The sequence below is a fragment of the Triticum aestivum genome, chromosome 5D (assembly GCF_018294505.1).
Source record: "Triticum aestivum cultivar Chinese Spring chromosome 5D, IWGSC CS RefSeq v2.1, whole genome shotgun sequence".
Lineage (NCBI taxonomy): Eukaryota > Viridiplantae > Streptophyta > Magnoliopsida > Poales > Poaceae > Triticum > Triticum aestivum.
Window position 1 is genome coordinate 5,481,445 of NC_057808.1, and position 21,919 is coordinate 5,503,363.

Sequence of the window (21,919 nt, forward strand, 5' to 3'; positions counted from 1 at the left end):
TTGGTCGCCGGAAAAGTTTCGCGCATTATCGGTATTGTACCGGGAATGCCGAAAGGGGTCCGGGGGTCCACCAAAGGGGTCCACATGCCCCGGTGGGCCACATGGGCTGTAGGGGTGTGCGTCTTGGCCTATATGGGCCAAGGGCACCAGCCCCAAGAGGCCCATGCGCCAAGAGATAAGGGAAAGGGAGAGTCCTAAAAGGGGAAGGCACCTCCTAGGTGCCTTGGGGAGGATGGACTCCTCCCTGGCCGCACCCTTCCTTGGAGGTAGGGCCAAGGCTGCGCCCCCCCTCTCCCTTGGCCCTATATATAGTGGGGGGAAGGGAGGGCAGCCACACCCCAAGCCCTGGCGTCTCCCTCCCTCCCGTGACACCAATTCCTCCCCGCTTGCGCTTGCCGAAGCCCTGCTGGGATCCCGCTACTTCCACCACCACGCCGTCGTGCTGCTGGATCTCCATCAACTTCTACTCCCCCCTTGCTGGATCAAGAAGGAGGAGACGTCCCCGCTCCGTACGTGTGTTGAACGCGGAGGTGCCGTCCGTTCGGCGCTAGGATCATCGGTGATTTGGATCACGACGAGTACGACTCCATCAACCCCGTTCTCTTGAACGCTTCCGCTCGCGATCTACAAGGGTATGTAGATGCACTCCTCTCTCTCGTTGCTAGATGACTCCATAGATTGATCTTGGTGATGCGTAGAAAATTTTGAATTACTGCTACGTTCCCCAACAGTGGCATCATGAGCCAGGTCTATGTGTAGATTCTATGCACGAGTAGAACACAAAGTAGTTGTGGGCGATGATTTGTTCAATTTGCTTACCGTTACTAGTCTTATCTTGATTCGGCGGCATTGTGGGATGAAGCGGCCTGGACCGACCTTACACGTACTCTTACGTGAGACAGGTTCCACCCACTGACATGCACTTGATGCATAAGGTGGCTAGCGGGTGTCTGTCTCTCCCACTTTAGTTGGATCGGATTCGATGAAAAGGGTCCTTATGAAGGGTAAATAGCAATTGGCATATCACCGTTGTGGCTTTTGCGTAGGTAAGAAACGTTCTTGCTAGAAACCCATAGCAGCCACGTAAAACATGCAACAACAATTAGAGGACGTCTAACTTGTTTTTGCAGGGTATGCTATGTGATGTGATATGGCCAAAAGGATGTGATGAATGATATATGTGATGTATGAGATTGATCATGTTCTTGTAATAGGAATCACGACTTGCATGTCGATGAGTATGACAACCGGCAGGAGCCATAGGAGTTGTCTTAATTTATTGTATGACCTGCGTGTCAATGAAAACGCCATGTAATTACTTTACTTTATTGCTAAGCGTTAGCCATAGTAGTAGAAGTAATAGTTGGCGAGACAACTTCATGAAGACACGATGATGGAGATCATGATGATGGAGATCATGGTGTCATGCCGGTGACAAAGGTGATCATGCCGCGCCTCGTTGATGGAGATCCAAGGCGCAAGATGATATTGGCCATATCATGTCACTTTATGATTTGCATGTGATGTTTGTCATGTTTACATCTTATTTGCTTAGAACGACGGAAGCATAAATAAGATGATCCCTCACTAAAATTTCAAGAGACGTGTTCCCCCTAACTGTGCACCGTTGCGAAGGTTCGTTGTTTCGAAGCACCACGTGATGATCGGGTGTGATAGATTCTGACGTTCGCATACAACGGGTGTTGACGAGCCTAGCATGTACAGACATGGCCTCGGAACACATGCGAAACACTTGGGTTGACTTGACGAGCCTAGCATGTACAGACATGGCCTCGGAACACAAGAGATCGAAAGGTCGAACATGAGTCGTATAGTAGATGCGATCAACATGGAGATGTTCACCGATGATGACTAGTCCGTCTCACGTGATGATCGGACACGGCCTAGTTTGACTCGGATCATGTATCACTTAGATGACTAGAGGGATGTCTATCTGAGTGGGAGTTCATTAAATAATTAGATGAACTTAATTATCATGAACATAGTCAAAAGGTCTTTGCAAATTATGTCATAGCTTATGCTTTAGTTCTACTGTTTAAGATATGTTCCTAGAGAAAATTTAGTTGAAAGTTGATAGTAGCAATTATGCGGACTGGGTCCGTAAACTGAGGATTGTCCTCATTGCTGCACAGAAGGCTTATGTCCTTAATGCACCGCTCGGTGTGCTGAACCTCAGCGTCGTCTGTAGATGTTGCGAAACATCTGACATACACGTTTTGATGACTACGTGATAGTTCAGTGCGTAATGCTAACGGTTTAGAATTGTGGCACCAAAGACGTTTTTGAAACGTCGCAGAACATATGAGATGTTCCGAAGACTGAAATTGGGATTTCAGACTAGTGCGCACGTCAAGAGGTATGAGACCTCTGACAAGTTTCTTAAGCCTGCAAACTAAGGGAGAAAAGCTCAATCGTTGAGCATGTGCTCAGGTTGTCTGAGTACCACAATCGCTTGAATCGAGTGGGAGTTAATCTTCCAGATGAGATAGTGATGGTTCTCCATAGTCATTGCCACCAAGCTATTACAGCTTCGTGATGAACTATAACATATCAGGGATAGATATGATGATCCTTGAGCTATTCACAATGTTTGACACCGTGAAAGTAGAAATCAAATAGGAGCATCAATTGTTGATGGTTAGTAAAACCACTAGTTTCAAGAAGGGCAAGGGCAAAAAAGGGATACATCATGAAACGGCAAATCATTTGCTGCTCTAGTGAAGAATCCCAAGGTTGAACCCAAACCCGAGACTAAGTGCTTCTGTAATGAGGGAAACGTTCACTGAAGCAGAACTGCCCTAGATACTTGGTAGATGAGAAGGCAGGCAAGGTCGACAGAAGTATATTGGATATACATTATATGAATGTGTACTTTACTAGTACTCCTAGTAGCACCAGGGTATTAGATACCGGTTCGGTTGCTAAGTGTTAGTAACTCGAAATAAAAGCTGCGGAATAAACGGAGACTAGCTAAAGGTGAGATGACGATATGTGTTGGAAGTGTTTCCAAGGTTGATGTGATAAAGCATCGCATGCTCCCTCTACCATAGAGATTGGTGTTAAACCTAAATAATTGTTATTTGGCGTTTGTGTTGAGCATAAACATGATTGGATTATGTTTATCGCAATACGGTTATTCATTTAAGGAGAATAATGGTTACTCTGTTTATTTGAATAATACCTTCAATGGTCTTGCACCTAAAATGAATCTCGATCGTAGTGATACACATGTTCGTGCCAAAAAGATATAAAATAGTAATGATAGTACCACATACTTGTGGCACTGCCATTTGAGTCATATTGGTATAGAACGCATGAAGAAGCTCCATGTAGATGGATCTTTGGACTCACTCGTTTTGAAAAGATTGAGACATGCGAACCATGTCTGTTGGTATATATGCATGAAGAAACTCCATGCAGATGGATCGTTTGGACTCACTTGATTTTGAATCACTTGAGACATGCAAATCATACCACATGGGCAAGATGACTGAAAGGCCTCGTTTTCAGTAAGATGGAACAAGGAAGCAACTTGTTGGAAGTAATACATTTTGATGTGTGCAGTCCAATGAGTGCTGAGGCACGCAGTGGATATCGTTATGTTCTTACTTCACAGACGATTTGAGTAGATGCTGAGTGTATTTACTTAATGAAACACAAGTCTAAATTACTGAAAGGTTCAAGTGATTTCAGAGTGAAGTTGAAGATCGTCGTGACAAGAGGATAAAATGTCTATGATATGATCATAGAGATGAATATCTGAGTTACGAGTTTGGCACACAATTAAGACATTGTGGAAAGTGTTTCACAATTAATACCGCCTGGAACACCATAGTATGATGGTGTGTCCGAACATCATAACTGCACCCTATTGGATATGGTGCATACCATGATGTCTCTTATCAAATTACCACTATTGTTTATGGGTTAGGCATTAGAGACAACCGCATTCACTTTAAATAGGGCACCACGCAATTCCGTTGAGACGACACCGTATGAACTATGGTTTAGAGAAACCTAAGCTGTCGTTTCTTAAAATTTTGGGGTTGCGACGCTTATGTGAAAAAAATTTAGGCTGATAAGCTCGAACCCAAAGCGGATAAATGCATCTTCATAGAATACCCAAAACAGTTGGGTATACCTCCTATTTCAGATCTGGAAGCAGAAGTGATTGTTTCTAGAAACGGGTCCTTTCTCGAGGAAAAGTTTCTCTCGAAAGAATTGAGTGGGAGGATGGTGAAGACTTGATGAGGTTATTGAACCATGACTTCAACTAGTGTGTAGCAGGGCACAGGAAGTTGTTCCTGTGGCACCTACACCAATTGAAGTGGAAGCTTATGATAGTGATCATGAAACTTCGGATCAAGTCACTACCAAACCTCGTAGGTCGACAAGGATGCGTACTACTTCAGAGTGGTACGTAATCCTGTCTTGGAAGTCATGTTGCTAGACAACAATGAACCTATGAGCTATGGAGAAGCGATGGTGGGCCCGGATTCCGACGAATGGCTCGAGGCCATAAAATCCGAGAGAGGATCCATGTATAAAACAAAGTATAGACTTTGGAAGAACTACTTGATGGTCGTAAGGCTGTTGGGTGCAGATGGATTTTAAAAGGAAGACATACAATAATGGTAAGCGTCACCATTAAGAAAGCTCTACTTGTCGTTAAGATGTTTTCCCGCAAGTTCAAGGAGTTAACTGCGATGACACTTTCTCACTCGTAGCGATGCTAAGAGTCCGTTGGAATTGTATTAGCAGTTACTGCATTATTTATGAAATCTTGCAGATAGGATGTCAAAACATTGTTTTCTCGACGATTTTCTTGAGGAAAGGTTGTATGTGATACAACCAGAAGGTTTTGTCAATCCTGAAAGATGCTAACAAGTATGCAAAGCTCCAGCAATCCTCTATGGACTGGAGTAAGCATCTCGGAGTTGGAATGTACGCTTTGATGAGATAATCAAAGATTTTGGGTTTATACAAAGTTTATGAGAAACTTGTATTTCCAAAGAAGTGAGTGGGAGCACTATAGAATTTCTGATGAGTATATGTTGTTGACATATTGTTGATCAGAAATGATGTAGAATTTCTGGAAAGCATACAGGGTTATTTGAAAAGTGTTTTTAATGGAAAACCAGGATTAAGCTACTTGAACATTGAGCATCAAGATCTATAAGGATAGATCAAAAACGCTTAATAGTACTTTCAAATGAATACATACCGTGACAAGTTTTTGGAGGAGTTCAAAATAGATCAGCAAAGAAAGGAGTTCTTGGTTGTGTTACAAGGTGTGAGTATTGAGTAAGACTCAAGACCTGACCACAGCAGAAGAGAGAGAAAGGACGAAGGTCGTCCCCTATGCTTTAGACGTAGGCCCTACAGTATGCTATGCTGTGTACCGCACATGAAGTGTGCCTTGCCATGAGTTAGTCAAGGGGTACAATAGTGATCCGGGAATGGATCACATGATAGCGGTCGAACTTATCCTTAGTATCTAGTGGACTAAGGAATTTTCTCGATTATGGAGGTGGAAGAGGAGTTCGTCGTAAAGGGTTACGTCGATGCAAACTTTGACACTAATCCGGATGACTCTGAGTAGTAAACCGGATTCGTATAGTAGAGCAGTTATTTGGAATAGCTCCAAGTAGCGCGTGGTAACTACATCTACAAGATGACATAGAGATTTGTAAAGCACACACGGATCTGAATGTTGCAGACTCGTTGACTAAAACCTCTCTCGTAAGCATGACATGATCAAACCCTAGAACTCATTGAGTGTTAATCACATGATGATGTGAACTAGATTATTGACTCTAGTAAACTCTTGGGCATTAGTCACATGGGGATGTGAACTCTGAGTGTTAATCACATGGTGATGTGAACTAGATTATTGACTCTAGTGCAAGTGGGAGACTGTTGGAAATATGCCCTAGAGGCAATAATAAAATGGTTATTATTATATTTCCTTGTTCATGGTAATTGTCTATTGTTCATGCTATAATTTTATTAACTGGAAACCGTAATACATGTGTGAATACATAGACCACAACTTGTCCCTAGTAAGCCTCTAGTTGACTAGCTCGTTGATCAATAGATGGTTATGGTTTCCTGACCATGGACATTGGACGTCGTTGATAACGGGATCACATCATTAGGAGAGTGATGTGATGGACAAGACCCAATCATAAGCATAGCACAAGATCGTGTAGTTCGTCTGCTAAAGCTTTTCTAATGTCAAGTATCATTTCCTTAGACCATGAGATTGTGCAACTCCCGGATACCGTAGGAATGCTTTGGGTGTACCAAACGTCACAACGTAACTGGGTGGCCATAAAGGTGCACTACAGGTATCTCCGAAAGTGTCTGTTGGGTTGGCATCATAATGTGCACAATGTGACCAAGGAGTTGATCACGGGATGATGTGTTACGGAACGAGTAAAGAGACTTGCCAGTAACGAGATTGAACAAGGTATCGGGATACCGACGATCGAATCTCGGGCAAGTACTATACCGGTTGACAAAGGGAATTGTATACGGGATTGATTGAATCCTCGACATCGTGGTTCATCCGATGAGATCATCGAGGAGCATGTGGGAGCCAACATGGGTATCCAGATCCCGCTGTTGGTTATTGGCCGGAGAGTCGTCTTGGTCATGTCTACGTGTCTCCCGAACCCGTAGGGTTTACACACTTAAGGTTCGGTGACGCTAGGGTTATAGAGATATTAGTATGCGGTAACCCGAAAGTTGTTCGGAGTCCCGGATGAGATCCCGGACGTCACGAGGAGTTCCGGAATGGTCCGGAGGTAAAGATTTATATATGGGAAGTCTTGTTTTGTTCGCCGGAAAAGTTTCGCGCATTATCGGTATTGTACCGGGAGTGCCGAAAGGGGTTCGGGGGTCCACCAAAGGGGTCCACATGCCTCGGGGGGCCACATGGGCTGTAGGGGTGTGCGCCTTGGCCTATATGGGCCAAGGGCACCATCCCCAAGAGGCCCATGCGCCAAGAGATAAGGGAAAGGGAGAGTCCTAAAAGGGGAAGGCACCTCCTAGGTGCCTTGGGGAGGATGGATTCCTCCCTGGCCGCACCCTTCCTTGGAGGAAGGGCCAAGGCTGCGCCCCCCCTCTCCCTTGGCCCTATATATAGTGGGGGGAAGGGAGGGCAGCCGCACCCCAAGCCCTGGCGCCTCCCTCCCTCCCGTGACACCTCTTCCTCCCCGCTTGCGCTTGGCGAAGCCCTGCCGGGATCCCGCTACTTCCACCACCACGCCGTCGTGCTGCTGGATCTCCATCAACTTCTCCTCCCCCCTTGCTAGATCAAGAAGGAGGAGACGTCCCCGCTCCGTACGTGTGTTGAACGCGGAGGTGCCGTCCGTTCGGCACTAGGATCATCGGTGATTTGGATCACGACGAGTACGACTCCATGAACCCCGTTCTCTGGAACGCTTCTGCTCGCGATCTACAAGGGTATGTAGATGCACTCCTCTCTCTCGTTGCTAGATGACTCCATAGATTGATCTTGGTGATGCGTAGAAAATTTTGAATTACTGCTACGTTCCCCAACATGGCGGACATGGAGGAGGAGCCGGCTGACACGGTGTCGGTGGCCTTGGAAAGATGATGCAATCCTTTCTCCATATAATGATACGATGTATGGCATCTCCCTGTGTGCGCTCGTTGTCACCTCCAGGAATGTCAAGCTCTAGCCCCGAATATTGTGCCACTACTTCATCAACCGTGACACGAGCATAGCCAGCTGGAATCGGATTGGAACGAAAGGTTGCTTCAGGGGGATTTGTTTAAGCAACGTCGTTCGCCGCCTTCGTGGATATGTTCTTCATCCAATATTTCTGCACTGGCCTGGCAGCAATTTGCGGAAGAGAGCTCTAGACAATGAAACATATAAAGTACGAGGATGAAACTACTTAATACTAATGCATTGGTCCTCTAAATAAGGTAAAGGAGGGGTTACTTTGAGAAAATTTTGCATCATTGTTTTCCTTATATAGGTCCAAACTCCAAGTGGTTCCTATAGTTTATTTAACTTTATTAAATTCATTCACTATTTATCAATTAATTAATTTATTTTATACTTTGTTTCTCAATTGACTACTAGAAATTTGTAAGAAGATGTTGAATATGATTTGTTGTTGGGTAGAAGATCCAAACTAAGAGGCATTCAAACTCCATGTTGAAAGAATATATGATTTCTTATGCGTCGCCGAAGATGCCATGAAGTTGAAGGTGTTTACGAGATCTTCTGCATTTCATTAAAAAACTCATAGGGGCATTTATGTATAGATTTAACTAAGGTGGTGGCAAAAAATTAATACACGTTGTACAAAATTTGAATCAAATAATATCTATGGTGTCCCTTTTACTTCAAATATATCTATACATACCACAACATGTCAATTCTCAACAACCTTTATTATACTATAAATTGGCCCCACTCAGCTGGGTGAGGGAGTGTATGTAGATTCCAACCATGTTCAAGTCCTCTCTTCTTGAATTTTAGTGCGTATTTTTCCTCTCCTACTGGTTAGGAAAAACTATCTATTGGTCACTTACTCACTTTGCGTTTTCATATAGAATGTATTTTGAAGCAAAGATTAAGGTGCTAGCAATTTCAACTAAATTTGGCTGTATGAGACATGAATATGAATAATTAGATTCATAATATGAACTAAAATATAAATTAATATTACATCATTTGAGGGTAATATATATTTTATATTTATTCATTATTTTGCAGTTGAAAATATTTATTGAGTATAATAATGGGAACTTTTTCCCGTGCAAGTTGTGGTGAGCCTTTGATGAGATGGTATGTGCGCATCTTGAGATAAATAAAGGTAGTGAGAATTAACTACTTAGGTATACTATTTGATACCTCGCACATTAGTGTGGGAATAGGGCCGTCTCTAGAAATTTGAGGCCCGAGGGCGAAAATCAAAACATGACCAAAATTCTAAAAGAACCATATAATGGAAAAACTAATATAATAAATGCATAATGTCACTCTATTAGATAATTTTGCGTCTGTTTTATTTTGCACAAAGTTTAGATATATTTCAAATATTAATGCTAAAAACAATAAAGGGGTACTAAAACAATAAACTAACCTCATGTTCTACCTAAAAGCAGCAACCATCTATTGTTCCTTAAAATTAATTCATATTCACACATGAAATAGCCTAATTAGTGTGAAAATAAATAAATCAAGTACAACCGATCCAACCTCGTCGACAAATAAATAAATTACAAACACCTAGCCCCGTTGATAAATAACTTGTCCATAGCCCCACCCTAATTTAGCCTTCGTGGGGATCAAATTAATAAGTACTAGTGGTCAATTACCAATACCTACTAGTGGATGACTGGAGGAAGAGGTCGTGCAATTATAGGCGATCGTCGATCGGGTGCAAGCAGGTGGTGTCCTGGCGGCTGGGCGATTAGCCGCCGGTGGAGCTGTGGTGGTGAACCTATGGAATAGTGAAAAAGGATACCTACTTGGACGATTAGCGGAAGCATCATGTGCTATTGGCGGATGGCCCTGCAGCGTCATGGGCTTATTTGCTGGTGGACTGGTCCTTTTTCTTTGGTTGGTTGATTCTGCCGCTGGATTAAGGCATTAAGCCAACTTTTTTAGCATTAAGCCATCTATACACGTGTATATGTTGTATACTATACCATGGTGATTTGGGGGCCACAAATATTTGGGGGCCCTGTGTGGTCGCCCATCTTGGCCTCCTCAATCGACGAGGTTGTGTGAGAATATATTGCAATATATTTCAAGGACATTTGGTCGTATGGAACATGAATATGATTAGTAATACGAGAAATAAAACTAAAAATACAAATGATTTAATGTGTTTGATTATTTTATAGTTGCAAAATGATTATTAATATAAATATCATACTATATTAAAAAGTTACCATGCATTTTTGTATGTTGATGAGCCCTTTACTTATGCATGGTGGCATGTTGTGACGGGTTGCATGTTGAATGATGAGGTGGCATGCTTGCATGTTTAGAGAAATAGGCTTGTGGGGGCTAGATGTTTACATATAGAAGATATAAGATATGATAGGGAGTAGATAACTCAAGACTCTCTTGTAGTTGTTTTGGAAGGTCATGAATGATAGCTAGTATGAGTGGGGATGAATAAGTGCATATGTTTGGCAGGAAATTCAAATGCATTGCAATCCACTTGCTAAAATAGTTGATTTTTACATTGAAATAAGGATAGTGTGTACTTTTTAATTTACTCATAATCTTATACCCTTTTTGTAGTCTTACAATGGCAGCCAACTATGGGACACAGTTTTGACAGTTCAGGCTATATTTGCTACTGGCTTGACAAAAGAGTTCCCCCATACAATAAAACTTGCCCACGACTATATAAAACGTTCACATGTAAACATAAAAAATGCTACATGATAATGTATTTGTTGGAACTAATCAATAAGGTTTAATTACTGAATAAAATTTAGTAGCAGTTATGTTTAAATATTCATGTAGATTTGTGTGAATTTTCCTAGAGATCAAAGCAAGTGGCATCGTCATATATCTAAAGGTGGATGGACACATTCAACCACTGACCATGGGTGGCCAGTATCAGACTGTACAGCAGAAGCATTGAAGGTAGTTCTCCCACTTGATTTTTGTATTATCCAAAACCTTTGTGTCATACCATTCATGTAATCAAAATTAGCAGAATACCCTTGCGTAATATGATTCATGTAGTCAAAATATGTAATACCATTCAGGAAGTCCATGTCTTTCAGCTTTGGTAGTCAAAATTATTATAAGGCAAAAATCCCCTTGATCTTGGCTGGCTTGCATGCACACAAACTAGGTTAAATTAAATGTGCAACACCCTGACTTAAATTATACCCCGTCTATGTATGAAGCGGCCAAAAAACGCATGCCACCCTGCTTGTACTTTTGGCCCACTTTGTTTAAATGGTTATCCTTGAGGAGGGCAGGGGTTCTTGTGTTCATTAAGAAGAAGAGAAATGGTCCAGTTTATAAGAAAAAACAGACTAAAAAAATCAAACATTCAGGGCTAATCAGGGAAAACCAAGTGAAAAACCAAAAATAAAAATGATAAAACACAAGAAAGAAAAAAGACACTAGAGCCTAGGAATAGGGGCAAGACAAATGCAGAGTCAAGGAACATCGTCTGGGCCCGACACCGGAGCACCAAGGTCCAAAGGAATTGGGTGTGGCTCAAGTGCAAACAAATTGACCACCAGTGGCCGAAGAGAACTCATCCATGTCGAATCACGCCTCTAAATCAACATGGAAGCATCATGTGCCGTCATTCATGTGTGGGAATCAGCCTGCAAGGTCCACCTTTGACTTCCAAGTGATGCCTACCAAAGTGATTAACGCCGCGGTCACTTGCGGTAAAAGTGGTATTTTGTACATGTCCAAGTATGCTTTCATATTTTTCTAAGGGCCCTCCACTTTTCTCACATTTGGCAACTCACCAAAAACCTCCAACAACCTATACTCTGCACGCTTAGTCGCTGGGATGTTGCATGCCTTGTTCTTTTTTTCAGATGTCCACTTCGTCGCCCCCATCCTTCTCCGTGTGCGAAGGTGTTGGGATCCCAACCAGAGGGTGTGGGGCCTCACAAGTAACCTTGTTCAAAAAATCGTTTGCAGCCTTGATTCCATGAGCTAAATCAATGGCGCATTGATATAAAATAAACTAATATTGCATTTCTCTTAAGGCATTGATATGAATAAGCTAATATTGCATTTCTCTTAAGGCTATACTATTGTTGATTAAGCTTCCTCCTAAATTGGTTGGCGAGCCTATGGAAACAACCAGGCTTGATGATGCAGTCAATATTCTATTGTCTTTGATGGTTAGTACCTCCTAGTTCAAACCCACTCTTTTCTTCATTCATTTTTCTCTCATAGCTAGTTTCAACTCATTACTCACATTTTCTAATCAATAGTCTCATTTCTTGAATGTTTTTATGAAACAATAATGTACATTTTAAAATTCTTACTCGATACTCCTTTGCAGAACGACGATGGTAGTTTTGGTGCATATGAGCTAACAAGATCTTATGAATGGCTTGAGGTGAGTTTGAATAAGCTTCTAGGTACATATTATTTTTTCTTAAAACAGAACTCATAAGGAACATTTTTCATATACTATGTGGGGGGGGGGGGGGGGGGGACACTTTGTTGAATTTATCATATTAAGTTCATGTATAATTCTTGGTTACATCAACCGATAAGACTATAAGTTTCCTCTATGAAATGATGATCATTTGTTTTTCATATACTTCAGTTTCTCAATCCTTCCGAGAGCTTTGGGGACATAATGATGGAGCATTCGTAAGCGACTCTGACCATTGGTTTCTTGCTTAGTTATCTACGTTGCTATTTTTTGTTTATTTGATGCATTTTCAATATTTCTTCGCACACAGGTACGTTGAGTGTACATCATCAGTAATTCAGGGTCTAGTGTTATTTAGAGAAATGTACCCCAAACATTGTCGCATGGAAGAGATAGAAAATTGTATCCAGAAGGCTGCAAACTACATTGAGAGCATGCAAAGGAGTGATGGATCATGGTTTGAATTCTCACTAAATTTTCACTTGAAGTTTCCCTCTTTCTTTATTCTTAAATAATCGAAGATTAAACTCCCAACCTCTATATCATTTGAACTTCTCCAGTTAATTTCCAACTGTAGGTACGGCCATTGGGCTATTTGTTTTCCCTATGGTACACGGCTTGGGGTGAGAGGATTGATTGCTGCAGGCAGAACGTACAAGAATAGCCAAGCAATCAGAAAAGCATGTGAATTTCTGCTATCCAAGGAGCTTCTCCTATTAGGGGGTGGGGAGAAAGTTACCTCTCCGGTCAAGACATGGTAAAAGTTTCTCCTTCCTCTTTTTACTCTCATGTCTTAATTACTCCAATTAATCGTGACCGGTGAAGCTTTAATAAACTTACAACACAGGTTTACACCAATCTTGAACGCAAGCGGGCTCACGCAGTCAACACTAGTTGGGCCATGTTGGCCCTAATTGATGCTAGACAGGTGATTTTGTTCCTTTGAAGCTTGCCTTGTACTTAAATCCATTTAGTGCATGCATGTCCTATAGTATTCATTTGCTACACTACTTGTGAACTGCAACTTGTACACAACTGCATAGACATCTCCATTATTAGTTCATAGGTACGATCAACATATATCATTCTGTATTGAATTGGTTTGTAGGCTGACAGTAGTACATTTTTTTGAGTGAACAGGACCAAAGAGATCATGCATCTCTACATAGGGCAGCCACGGTTCTGATCAACTTCCAGTCGGAGGATGAGGAGTTCCCTCTGCAAGTAAGTCATTCCCTTTTATATTATGAGCATCATGTGCTATGCTTGTAAGGGAAAGCAATAGTACGGAAATATATCTCCATAGAAAAAAATAGTGGTTGAACTATATAAACTTCAATTAATTAATTGATTGCAACTTGTCATTAATTAGTGAGTACAAATATAACAACAAGATCTAAGTTAATTCGTAGTAGCTAGTGTGCTTTGGAATAACTTTGGGATGTTTCCTCACTTGACAGGACATTACTGGAGTTGCCAACCGCAACCTTATGCTCACTTACGCCCAATACAGGAACATCTTTCCTATTTGGGCTCTTGGAGAGTACTACCGTAGAATGGTCCTGACAACATAAAGGGAGCATCTGCCGTGTATATGTAGCCGTTGAGAATTACACACTGTTCGATGATAATTTGTGCACATAATGTTCCACATCTCCATGGAGCATGGAGTGCCTATTCCCAAAAAATACATGATACCATTATCAACATATCTACAAACTTGTTATATTTAGTTCAGATGATTCAGTTATTACAATATTCGCTGGGTTCCTCTAGGTGTTATTAAAATATTTGTTGTGTTCCTCTAACTATTTCATTTTACCTCGCAACAGTTAAAGAACATCCAGGAGCGGAGCCCGTTACACGCAAAGCATTCTAATAAGACAACCAAACATAAAAATTCTAACAATAGGCTTGAGTACGGGTCAATTCACTGACTGAGTGGCACATTAAATTGCATAGAAGGGAAACTCGTGCTTCCCAAAGGAGCTTTTGTCCGAGATTTCGTTTCTAGGTTGGTGTCTTTTTCGGTAATCAGTAAAACAATAATTGTTGGTCTGCTTACAACACAAACATTATGTAACAACCCATATCACAGAATTCATTCATATAAAATTAGAAGCACGCTAGTCTATGAAACTACTATAAGTACCTTTTTGTATTTTACACACTTTTAAGTAACTGTTTAGTAGCATTACACACACACACACACTCATACACACACACAAACACACACACACACACGGCCACATGGAATTATCTGCAGCAAAATCAAAACCACTATTGTGATCTATAGAACGCATGGTGATACAACATATAGGGCTTGGGCCGATGGGATCATTCGCAGCAGTACGTACGCACGCGCCGCTGCCTAGCTAGGCCTGCTGACCTTGTATGTACTCTATGTATGTTCGTTCATTGAGAAAAATATAGTCGGGAAAAGAAGTATTACGGTTTCGCCCTCCGATTTCCATTGCTGGAAAGAAATTAATGAGCTGGAGGAAAAGCGCACTGACCTTATATTTCCTTGTAGTAACCGGGAGAGAGATGGTGTGGCGTCCGGGCTCCTGGTCGACGGCGGCGGCGGCGGCGAAGAACCTGGTGGGCGGTGGCGTCTTTCTCACCCTGTGTGTGTCACGGCTGAACTGGGTGGGTTTGTCGCTCTTTCTTGTCGGCTTCTCGTTAACGCAGTTAAGCCCACCGAAAATCAGGCCCAATATGAAATTTAATATCAGGCGACTATTGACAACCCCTAACACCGTTGATCACCAGCAGGGCTATGGGTTAGTTTGATTGTGTCCTAATCACAAGATGCCTCGCCTGGAGCCTGCCTCTGACATGCCTGGAGATTGTTTGGTCGCTATCCAGGAAAAAAAGCTACGAGCCTGGCCTGGAGAACCAGGCAACACAATTAGCAAAGCAGGCACCCCCGTCCGGTCGCCTGGAGTCGGGATGACACCTGCCTGACACTAGATTACAAATGGGTAGTATGAGCTACTTTCGTCAGTTATAATATTTTTTTAATGCACCCAGGCCAGGTCCTAATTCAAACAAGTCCTCCCCAAGCATGCCTGCCCAGGCCGAGAAAAGCAAAACCCTAGTCCTCCCCAAACAAACCCTTATACATTTAAGATTATATTACTACTAAAGTTGATTACATTGAGTTGCAAATGTTTTTGCAATTGCCAGTGTCAATCTCATGATAATATTTTTGAATTTACATAATATTGAATTGTGAAAGAAAGATAATTAAAATAAAAAGGCATATTTAAGATATTTGGGCATAGAAGATTGAAGAGCTACAACATATATATATTCTTTTGTATCTGGCTTGGTTATGTTTAAAATATCAGCATATATATTATGAGTAATTGAATTTTCAATAGACATGAGGGAATTCGTGGACTTCCATAATATAAGGGAAACTATAAGAATGAATAATGTTCATGTCTACATATCTTTGTTTTCTTCTTCACAAAGTTCTTTCAATTATTATCGATAATATGAATTTTCATCATAATGATATACACAAATACCTAGCCCGTGCAACTGCATGAGTTGATGAATAGTATTATATAATCGGCAGTCGACACTGCAAATCTTCTAGTACCTAACTAAGGATAAGTTGGTTAGGAATAGACAGTTCAAAATAATAAGTAAAGTGGAGACTTTGAACCGATGTACGACGAAGACAAGTCATACTAAGAATAAAAGCTGACACAACTAGCTTTTTTTTATGGAACAGTCAAGGAATGTTAAACTGCACTTATATTTTTTGCAATCTAGGCGCGGTAAGACATACGCTCACAACTGTCATGTGGGGCATTTAGCTTGCTTGACATAATATATATAAAAAACGCACACAACTAGCTTATTAAGCAAGTAATCGAGGAATCTCAGACTTTATCTATACCATTTTCTAGCTAGACAGGCATGTAATTACCCATACTCACGCCATCATCCGGGCTTCCTAGATGCTAATGGCAATATATACAATTGCACCAATGCACACCAGCTGGCGCCTTTGATCGCTCAGTTCATGTTTAAGTAGTGTTTGATTAGCTCCCTTTGGACCAGTTCACAAGCAGCCTCCCTCGTATTCCTTCCGGGGAGAAGGTCCAAAGGAAACAGTAGCACAAAGTGTCGACAGCCATTAATTTGTCTTTCTGGCCATGTTGACCTATCAATAAGGCCCTCTCCAGTGCTTCACCGTATACATGTGCTAAGCATTGCCACATATGCCAAAAATCTGAGGTGGCAAGGTAGTTAAGTGGAGAGAGAGAGAGGAGTCTGGTAATCCCACAAAGAACCAACACCAAGCACGCGGATATATGCAAAACACTTAAATGAGAGAAGTTTACCCTATGCATGGAAGAGTTCTGTTGTCAAACAATTAAATGAAGGAAGCTTTGTATCAACAAACCAAGCACATATGCATTGGGGACTTTAGTTGCTATATACATTTTAATGCAACTATCCCTCCATCTAAGCACCTGTACATTGGAATAGACCTGAGTTGCCAAGCAGAGACGACCTTTTGGCAACCAATAATTGACCTGGGGATCCGGTATGATTGAATATCTATAACGTATGAAACTCACGTGGGTGTCCTGTGTGTGTAGCACTACTAAGATTGCAGCCCCACGACATTCCTGGGAGTCCTTCAAGGATATCAGATCTTGCTTGAAATTGATTTAGTGATCTAAAAAATCTTATATTACTTTAGAGATGGAGTACTTCATAGATGCCTCCTCGAGCCACTTTGACAGCAAACAAATGTTTCTGACTCTCATATCAACCACCATAATCTTTAGGGGTGCATAGGTGTTCCCATCTGACCATGTGAAATTTCTTCTTCTTACTCCAAGTAGAAGTTATTTCTTATTGTATCAACTTTTTCCTTTGTTTTGACAGGCAAAGTGTGGCAACCCAGAAGGTACATAGGGACATTTGATAAACATGCATTGATCAATATATCTCTTCCTCCATAAGAGAAATGTTTGCATTGCCAAGAGTCCAACTTCTTTTATACCTTTTAATTAAAACAATCATAGAAGAGATCTTCTCTTTGCTGATTGGTAATCCCAGATTTTTTTTTTTTTTGGAAATTTGCTTTCATGCCAGACATTTCCTCTAAACAGCAGATAAGGAGTTAGAATCCAGTAATAGACTCCATGTCATTATGCAAAAAAAGAAAGTTGATTAGGAATAAACAACACAAAATAATATGTACCGATGGAGACTTGAATCCATGGATGATGAAGGTAAGCCATGGAGAGAGGAAAAACCAACACAACTACATAATTAGGTAATTGATTAAGGAAAGCGAGAATGTGTTCGTAATATTTTATAGCTATTCATGACACGTAAGTATGTACAGTCATATCTTCATATCCGGCGGCTAGCTTGCTTGAAATAATATAACACCGGTAGTCTAAGTACCAATATGCGAGTTCCTAGCTAATTATAAGGTTAATTTATATAGGAAAGGACACTAAAAATAATTACACGTCGACACTTAAATCGATACACGACTAACATAAGTCGTATGGAGAATATGCACAACTAGCTGATATTGGAATTAGTCGAGGAATTCAAGATTGTACCGATACATTTTCTAGCTAGGCATGTATGTAAGACAAATATACTCACATAGTCACATCTCTGGGGCGGCGGCTAAGTTGCTTGAAATAATATATAATCTGTAGTCAAAGCCGCAAATATCCTGGCTGCTGAGTAAAGGACGAAGGCAAGCCACTGGGAGAGAGAGAGAGCCGACACGACTAAATAATTAAGTAAACCAGAATGTATTTCTATTATTTTATAGCTTTTCAAGACACGAAATAATATGAAAACGGTAGTCTAAGTCACAAATATGCAATTACCTAATTAAGGTTAATTTAGTTCTGAATGCACACTGAGAAACAATAAGTACACATGAACACTTAAACTGATACACGACTTACATCAGTCGTAGGGAGAATATGGCAAAACTAGTTGATATTGGAATTAGTCGAGGAATGCTAGTGTACCGATACATTTTCCAACTAGACACGTAAGACATACACATACTCACACGTTGGGGGCGGCTATGTGGCTTGAAATAATACATAATCAATAGTCAATATCGCAAATATGCTGGTAGCTAATTGAGGTCAGCTGATTAGGAATAGACACACTAAATAATAAATACAAATGGAGACTTGAATCGATGGAGGACGACGACAGGTCATAGAGACAATAGAAGCCGGCACAACTAGCATATTAACGAAGTAATCAAGGAATGTCAAACTGCACTTATATCGTTTTCTATCTAGGCACATAAGATGTATACTCACACGTCATATGTGGCGGCTAGCTTGCTTGAAATAACATACTCATTCCGTCCTATAATATAAGAGCGTTTTTGACACTAGTGTAGTCACTGGATCATGTGGGTAACCCAAAGAACCGTATTAAAGTTCGCTCACCAAGATTTTTTCTAGCATAAAATAATAATTTATTGAAACTCCATGGGCACTCCTTTTCAAAAAGTTGATTTATAAAATAACTTGTATTGAAATACCATGGCCAGTCATTAAAATGTTAGGTATGAACTATCCTATCACATAAAATAATGATTTTACGTTAAATGGTCTACAAATTTTAACCCTAAAAACAAACTAACATCATACCGTTTCAAGTAATCTAGATCTTCTCACTTCACATATTATAATTATAAAGCATAGCTAGAATAATGTACTAATTAAATATCCCCATAAGTATATTTGTCAAGATTTTATATAATCATACGAGGAGTAGAATGATACTAAGTACAGTAATGTTTACAAGGGAATGGAATGTGTGTAATAATATACGTTTGGTATCCCAAGCACAAAAAAAAATTTAAGAGATTGATCATTAACACGTTATCTCCCACACCCAAGAGGATTCAAGAGCTCTGAGGGCAAAATAAGAATTTCATGTATAAAGTGAAGGCTCGGATAGTATTAACCTTGTCGTAGGAGCTTAACTAGCTTGTTTATTCTCCACGTAAATCTCCTACCACACTCTGTTAATATACTACAGTAGAATTTGTAGAAGTGAGTCTTGAAAATAAGAGGTCGCACATTGAATAATTTGTAGGTGTGGGTCTTGAAAATAAGAGGTCGCACATTGCAATTTGTAGGTGTGAGCCTTGAAAATAAGAGGTCGCACATTAATTTCCTCAACCGCCTAATCTGAGGTGCAAAAGCAGTATGGGATTATTCCAACGAGTCGAAGCTACTACGTCTCTGTCTTGGGTTTGTTGGCTCCAACGAGCAGCAGCGATGATGGTGGCTATACGGTTCCTATCAACAAGGAGATGGCGGCCCACATATCCCGAGCCCAATTTGTCATAATGTGAGAGAGGAGTAATCTTTCCAAGGAGGATTGAATAAACCGTAAGCTAGAGGATCGAACTGATGGATGGATCGCAGCTAGGTACTAGCTTAATTAGTTCTTTTTTTTAGGGGAAGGTGGCTTAATTAGCTGCTACTGTGTTGAGCTTCTTTCTTTGTTTGTAGCTCGCTTTGCATCACGAATTAGTGAATTGATTGATGCTTTAGGGCCTAAACGAGCGACGACCCGGGAAGGAAAAGAAGGTACACCTCTCGGTTCGGGGCCTTACATATACCCCTCCATCCATCCAACTCATATAGCCATAGTTCAACACCAGAAGAACAAGATGCTCCTGCTCCTGCTCCTGCTGCTTCCTGCCATACTCTACATTTCCCACCGCATCGTGCGGCGTACTCTGGCCAAGAAGAAGCCGAGCAGCCATGGCCTCACTAGCCACCCGCTGCTCGGCCACCTCTATGCGTTCCTCAAGAACCGCCACCGCTTCCTCGACTGGTCGACCGACCTCATCATCGGCAGCCCGGAGCGGAGGATGGGCTTCTGGATTCCCGGGATGATCACCTGCATCATCACGGGCAACCCGGCCGACGTCGAGCACGTCCTGCGCACCAATTTCGCCAACTACCCCAAAGGCGACAGCACCATCCCCGTCATGGGCGACTTCCTCGGCCACGGCATCTTCAACTCCGACGGGGAGCAGTGGCTCTGGCAGCGGAAGAGCGCCAGCCGTGAGTTCACCACGCACTCGCTCCGCGGTTTCGTCATCGATTCCGTGCAGTCCGAGGTCAGAAACAGGCTGCTGCCGTTGCTGCGACGCGCGGGGGCCAGCGGCGGCCACAGGGTTCTCGACATGCAGGACGTGCTCGAGCGATTCGCGTTCGATACCGTCTGCATGATCTCCTTCGGCCACGACCCGTGCTCCCTCGCCGACGACGGTGTCTTGACAGACGGCAAGTCAGACTTCATGCGTGCCTTCATCGAGGCGCAAGAACTCACCGTTAAGCGGTGGCTGGAGGTCACCTGGAAGATCAAGAGGTGGCTCGATGTCGGCAAAGAGCGCCGCCTGAGGAAGGCCATCGCCAACGTACATGGGTTCGCCATGGACATCGTCCGCGCCCGCCGTCAAAGCTCGTCTGGGAATAACAACAGAGGCGACCTTCTGTCAAGGCTCGTGGCGAGCGGCGATCACGGCGACGAGGCGCTCCGGGACATCGTCCTCAGTTTCCTGCTCGCCGGCCGCGAGACGACATCCTCGGCGCTGACGTGGTTCTTCTGGCTCGTGTCGTCCCGACCGAACGTTGTCGCACGCATCGCCGACGAGGTCCGCTCGGTTCGGTTCACAACGGGCACCCACCCTGGCGATCCATTCACGTTCGATGATCTCCGGAGCATGCAGTACCTGCACGCCGCGCTCACCGAGTCGATGAGGCTCTACCCACCGGTGGCGATTGACTCCTCCGAGACATGTGCGGCAGATGACACGCTCCCTGATGGCACGCACGTCGGTGCCGGCTGGTCCATCACATACAATGCGTACGCCATGGGGCGGCTCGCCACGATATGGGGCACAGACTGCGCCGAGTTCAAGCCCGAGCGGTGGCTCGACGACGATGGGGCTTTCCGGCCGGTGAGCCCGTTCCTGTACACGGTGTTCCACGCCGGACCGAGGACGTGCCTTGGGAAGGAGATGGCATACGTGCAGATGAAGTCCATTGTCGCCAGTGTTCTCGAAGAATTCGTGGTCGACGTCATGGCAGATAAGGCCGGCAGCGGCGTGCCAGAGCACGCGCTTTCGATAACCCTGAGGATGAAGGGTGGCTTGCCTGTCCAAATAAGGAGAAGGCTGGAAGCCTAGGACGACCAGCAAGCTGCTGGAATGCTGCTGAATGTTCAGGGCACCCTATCACGTGGTAGTAATGCTTGCATGCGCTGACGGCGCTGCGCTCGTTGTGTTGTGTAACTATCTTGTGAGTGACAGTGAGTCGATAAAATATAATATATCTATACCTATCAATAAATAAAGGATGTAATATTTATGGTCTCGTCTTCGTACGCTCGCTACTCTGCCGCACTCCATGCAGTTTCGTGTTTTGTTACATGATCGATGGAAAGCTTTTGTCCCTAGCTTATCAAGCTGACCGCTTGGTTGTTACGTGATCGATCGGCTGTACTCCCTCCTTTTATTTATACAAGGCCAGTATAAAATATACGTTTTGCATCTATATAAGTCATCAATGATAATCGAGGAAATAATTAATGATATTTCCTCGTACTAGCAATCTATTTAATACAATCGACACTTTTTCTCATGACGGATCCAATCGACACTTTCTCGCCCGACATCGATCCGATCATCCTCGCTCTCTGGT

General features: G+C 42.5%; 1 protein-coding gene and 1 pseudogene across 1 annotated transcript; both read left to right on the forward strand.

Annotated features, from left to right (window-relative positions):
* The window catches only part of LOC123124948 (cycloartenol synthase-like), a 51,631-nt pseudogene extending 37,887 nt beyond the window's left edge, over positions 1 to 13,744 (forward strand).
* Positions 13,745 to 19,702: 5,958 nt separating this feature from the next.
* LOC123124066 (cytochrome P450 94B3) lies at positions 19,703 to 21,592 on the forward strand. Its single transcript, XM_044544769.1, has one exon. It carries the CDS (start codon positions 19,879 to 19,881, stop codon positions 21,403 to 21,405), a length of 1,527 nt encoding a protein of 508 aa, XP_044400704.1. The 5' UTR covers positions 19,703 to 19,878; the 3' UTR covers positions 21,406 to 21,592.
* Positions 21,593 to 21,919: the final 327 nt, after the last annotated feature.